This window comes from Notolepis coatsorum (genome assembly GCF_963971535.1).
Source record: "Notolepis coatsorum genome assembly, chromosome: 14".
Taxonomy (NCBI): domain Eukaryota; kingdom Metazoa; phylum Chordata; class Actinopteri; order Aulopiformes; family Paralepididae; genus Notolepis; species Notolepis coatsorum.
This window is the reverse complement of record NC_140178.1, coordinates 75,748,775-75,754,774: the sequence shown is the minus strand read 5'-3', so window position 1 is coordinate 75,754,774 and position 6,000 is coordinate 75,748,775. Positions and strand designations below refer to the sequence as shown.

Sequence of the window (6,000 nt, the reverse complement as noted above, 5' to 3'; positions counted from 1 at the left end):
AAGAAACGGTCTCTGAGCCTGTTCTGATGCACCTGTAACGCCTGCCCGATGGCAACAGGTCGAACAGGGGGGGAAGCCTGTACTAGTCAACACCAAATAGGGCCTGGGCTTTTGTTTTTAAGTCACTACCACACTATAAAGGGTTAACCCTTTCACTACTGAAGGTTAACCCTCTCACTACCACACTACAAAGGGTTAACCTTTTCACTACTAACACTACAGAAGGTTAACCGTTCACTACCACACTACAGACGGTTAACCGTTTTACTACCACACTACAGAAGGTTAACCTTTCACTACCACACTACATACAGTTAACCTTCTGTAGTCTGGCAGTGAAAGGGTTATTGGCATGTAATAGACTATTGCCTTCTTAAGGTGTATTGCTTTAAATGGTATCTCAAATTTCAAAACACCATATTTCCTAGAAATGTTTCCTTGTCCTTAGACTGCCATACTAAACAAAGCTAAGCCTTTACACTTGAATGGTTGACATCTCTGTCCTCTGACATTTCAGATCTTATTGTACATACTATTTACTAATATGTAATGATTTAATGTGTGCCTGTTGGTCTGATTGTATGTACTGTTTCTATAGGCTATGTATTTCATTATAGTGTTTATGCTATGTTTCATTATTTTTAAATGAATACAATCATGAAAATAAACGTTTTCTAAGAGGCACTGTGTAAAAGGTCAACTGTCAGTCAGTGACACACACTATTCAGCCCTTAGCTTGTGAAAGGTTGATGATGCATTCAGTAGGGGGACGACGACGACCACATCTGATAGCCTACCACTCGTCATCAGTCATTACTAATCTAAAATAAGGGCTAAATAAAGCTGTAGCCTGTCCACCTATAAAATCAGACAGGTTTGTGGTTTATAGCTTTAAAGCCAGGAATAAACATTCCATATGTGCATGGCTGGCAAGTGACTGATTGTTGATGTAAACAAATAATTTTTTTTGCTTTGACACAAAGCACTGACTAGTGGATATGAAGGACGTTGTCGATTGGCCTTGTGTGTACAATATAAAATATTTTTTAATTGTGGATGACTTTTGTACAGTGAATATTCACGCCCCCATTCCATGATGTGACGTTTTACAGGAACATGGCGCTCTGGAGTAGAGGTGTTGTCTGACAGTTCGGGCTATTGGGCAATTATTTACTTTGAATACTTTTATATTTAAATGCCGTCGTTGTACATATATCGAAGTATGATTATTTGTGAAAGGTAATAGTTCCGTTCTATATATTTATGGACAATGGGCCGGCAATTTTAAAGTCATTGATAGCAGTGTTGCTGTCGGAAGCTGGACCTGTTAGCATCAGCGTTAGCATGTTAGCTAAAGCTAGCTGGTTAGGAAATGTAGGATATCGCTAAACACTAACAGGCAGAAACATGCTTGTTCTGTGTATGCAGCCTGTAGTGATATAAAACCAGCTGTCAATGAATCTAGCATTTTATTTAGTTTTTTAGTAGTCCTTTGTAATTTCGGACGACGATTCTGATTAGCTAACGTTATTTTGTTAGCTAAGCTAGAAGGATGGAGAACCGTCATGGATTTGTTTTGTTGCTGGCAACTGGAATTCTTCTGTCGGCATTTTCGCTGACTGACGGTGCCCCTCTTCAGTATCCCGACAGACCAGGTAACACAGCTAACTGCAGCGAGGTGTTGGCTACACAATCAATTGTTTATTCAGCAACATGCCCCTACAACCCAGTACCCACATGATTTACTTGCCAATGCTAACTAGCAAGCTAACGTTAGTTGGCTACGGCAGCTGGCTAATGCTGGCTGACAGCTAAAAAGCTAACAACAACACAGCAGTCTTAGTTAGGACTGCATAGCTTTGCTGATAATAACGACTAACGTTAGCTGACTACGAGCAAACGTGAGCTAACGTTACCAAATATAACTTGACTTTATTCACTGGCTTGTCAATGAGCTAAAAAAGCCACCTAATCTAAGGACCACAGCTACTCCCTGTCTGTCTGGCCTTTGACCATCGCTTTCATTGTCACGACTCAGTGCATAATATCATGAACGACTCATATAGGCCACCACCTCGATCTTTTCATTTACGTGTGCTGTCAGATTGGTCACAGTCTGTGCATTATGTATAGGTCTTACCAATCAAGATCCTGCCTTACCAATCAAAATCCTGTTTGAGATTTAGCACAACTACTAAATTATGTAGATTGATTGATTGATTGAAAACTTTATTAACAGATTGCAGAATGGGTACAGTACAGCTCAATACACACTTGTTAAGGGGATGCAGACCAGAGAAAGACTTTCATCTTGTTTACACCAGGGTCCCCCATTTTCAATTCATCATAACATATATGACACACACGACATACAGATAGACAGTACTGCTACAGTAGTAGGCCTATGTCATTGACAGTTAGGCAATGGCAACCTTTGAGTGGACTTGGTTCAGTGAATAGCATCTATCTAAGTTTATAGGGCAATAATAGCATATGTGCACTGTTTTCTTACCAGCATGGAATATTACCTCTTGCTTTGAATTGCCCCTGTTCTTTGATGTTGATCCTGGTATCTACTGTACATGTCTCTTTTCCCTTTTCCCTTCACATGCCTAGTTACAGGTGCTGTAGTTTGTTTGATCCTTCTAGGATGCTCACTATTTGGAAGAGATCAGTTTGCTACTTTGTCCATGTAGTTAGAAAATAGCCTATATGAAATCACAGTGAATATTAGTGGTATATCAACGTCGTCATCAAAATTCAACTGGTTCAATTTGATTTGAGTTGCACAGCTTGCCTAAGGGGGCTTTCACACTAAGGTACTCCGAGTACACTTGACCCCAAAGTCCAGTTTGTTTTGATTGTGTACCATATTGGATCAACGGACCGCCCCCAGGACCACTTGAAAAGGTGGTCTCGGGTACGGTTCACGTGTACAATTTGGGTACGGTTCGCCATTGAGTTCAAATGTACTTGGGTATGGAACAACATTACTAGCGTAAAAGCTGGCCAGCGGGGGAAATATAGAGGAGGGGGCAGTCGTACTCAGGCACGGGTACGAAGCAAGATTTACGTAATGTGAAAACATCCTGACTTGGTGCTTGTTCATGTTAGAATTAGACAATGGAAGTGATTGAGCCTGTGGCCTTTCACTGAAACAGTGTAGTAGCAGCACTAGTTGTGACGGGGAGAGAGCGTATGTATGTGGTGAACAACTGCTGGCCGAGAGGATAACAAATGAATGGCGGCTCTGTTTTCACTACGGTTTGCGCAGTTTCAAGAGACAAGACACTCTGTGACAATGGCCCCATTGCTCTTGCCTCTCTCAATTTAGCAACGACTGGGGATTGAAGTGAATACAGTGCCATAGAGGAGGTTGGTAATATATAACCCATAATGCATTCCAGTCTTATCGGCGCTAGTGAATGATTAACTGGAGATTGATGTTTGTCAAGTTATTTTAAAGTGTACAATGAAGTGATTGAGCAATACGTTGGATATTCTTTTATTACCTGGCAACAACCCATTCTTTGTACCAGTTAGACGATCTTCCACTGGACACGCCCACCACCCCGTTTCACATTGGACTCAGACCTGGGTAAAAAATCAGCCAGGGCTCAATGATATGGACTAAATATCACATTGCAATTATTTTCACAGACATTGTGAATGCAATCAGCCCAATCTTGCTTAAAATATGTAAATTAAGTACTAATTGACCACAGGATATAGACCAAACATACCGTGTTCGAGCCAATCAGCAATACCATCCGAGTCACGTGACGTGACTAAATTGCCCCTTACCCTACCTGCATGAGCTGCTGCGCTAAAAAAAAGTACGACGGGGCTCTATGGAGAAACCATGACACTCCCCTGACTAAAAGTTGGTTAAAACGAAAACGGCTGGATGTCATTTGGCCAAATCAGCATGGCTGTGAGTGTGTGTCTTTCACCTTTTACATATCTAGCTTTGTTTGGCATGGATTGATTGTTTAGATCGCTAGCATGGCTAACAAATGCAAATATATTGTAGTCTTCCTCGTTGTTCTGACCAGGATTACATTCCTTTTTTGCCCTCTTGATGCACACGCACACAGAGTCTGACGTGGACAGCGAACGGGTCTATAGGACCTACTATACAGGACCACAGTTATGTTATAGCCATAAGTAATATATTTATGTATTTTTACGAGAATGTACAATGTATGTGTACGTATTACAAATGAGTACATATATTACATTTAAAAAAATAATTTTGATCCACTTTTTCTCCTATTTTTCTTGTATTTTCCTCCCATCCCAATTTTAGTCGTTATGCCAATTCCCATCCCAATTTCGTATTATCCAATTCTTCCCTCCCCTGTCTCGAACGTTGCTAGACCATGCCTCCCACTGGTCGGCTGCAATGTGGACGAAGCCTTGCATCACGTGTCCCCTCTGGTACACGAGGAGGCAGCCGTCGCATCTTTTCTGTACAGCGCGATCTCTCAGTGGCAAGGAGTAACGCATGGGAGGCTCACGCTGCCCCCGATACTTCCTGATTCTGCTGTACAGGCGCACCAACCGACCTGTAGGAGTCGCTGTCCAGTCCACAACGTCCGATCCCCACCCACCGGCTTTCCCACCCCCTAATACTGGCAATTGTATTAGTATGAACGACCAGCCAAGCCAGAAGCAACGCCAAGAGCTGGGCTCGAACCCAGCATCTCCTGCGTTAGTGGCGAGCGCCTTGCCCACTGCGCCACTTAGCCGTCTCCGGCCGCCCTACATTTAAATTTTTTTTGAAAACCTTTGAGTTCCCCTGCAGGGGAACGATCCCGGGGCGCTTGCATGGGAGGCAGGTGCCTTTACCTCAAGACTACAGAGAAAACACCTTTGCGATAGCCTCACCCAAGCCCTAACCGTAATCACACTGTTACCTAACTAACTAACCATAACGGTCGAACCCTAACCCTAACTTTATATCTTAATCATAACTGTTAAATGTTAAATCAAAGCATAATCATAGTATTGCTGTGTATCAGGGTAGGTGTGTGTGGCTTAGTCTATTGGTGAGAGCACTCACCCACAACCATAATCGGTGTTGGTTTGACTCCCAGTCGTGGTGTTTGCTTTGGACTCTTCTTGCTGACGTACATTTATTACTCATGGCTATAACATAATGTGATTATGTACCTTTCTTCCTGTGGTCATGTGTATATCTATGTTTTCACACCTCGTTTGCTTTGTTACGATTCAGGGTCTAAAATGATACAGTTGTTTTATCCCTTGGATCGTTTGTGTTCACATGGCAACGCTCAAAAGCTGTCAATTTGTGGACAAATATCACAGTCGAAACGGTTGCTCGTCCATTGGACAGAACATCGGGTGAAATGTCGCAGACACTTCCTGGTCTCAGAAATAATGAAGCAACACCACATTTATGCAGCCTTGGGGTTCCTGGTTTTGTACGTTTACTCTGGGTTCCCATGATGTGCAGGCAGGGCCGCCTGGGAGAAATGCGAGGCCCTGTGCGAGATTTAAACACGAGGCCCCCCCCCTAAAGGTACAAAATAAAACAAAAATTATATTATATATATATATATATATATATTTTTTTTTATACAGTCAACATATTCTTAAATAATAGCGCTGCCCGAGGCTGGGCATGATACAGTCAACATATAGCAAGAGAGAGAGAGAGACCTCCCGTTCTACAGTCAATATACAGTGTTATCGCTGCACAGACCCGGCAATGCCCCTGAGAGGAGAGAGAAATATAATATAGTTAGTAAAAGCACTATATAAGCTCAGAACACAACACAGCTTAGAACACAGCTCAGAACACAGAACACATCTCAGAACACAGCACAGAACACAGCTCAGAACACAGCTCAGAACACAGAACACATCTCAGAACACAGCACAGAACACAGCTCAGAACACATCTCAGAACACAGCTCAGAACACAGAACACATCTCAGAACACAGCACAGAACACAGCTCAGAACACAGCTCAGA

General features: G+C 42.5%; 1 protein-coding gene across 1 annotated transcript in view; it reads left to right on the top strand.

Annotated features, from left to right (window-relative positions):
- Nucleotides 1-1,128: 1,128 nt before the first annotated feature.
- Nucleotides 1,129-6,000, top strand: part of lmtk2 (lemur tyrosine kinase 2) — a 119,377-nt gene continuing 114,505 nt past the window's right edge. Inside the window, exon 1 of the mRNA XM_084329517.1 lies at nucleotides 1,129-1,655. Coding sequence (XP_084185643.1) covers nucleotides 1,553-1,655 — 103 coding nt within the window. The 5' untranslated portion in view covers nucleotides 1,129-1,552. The remainder of the gene's footprint in view (nucleotides 1,656-6,000) is intronic.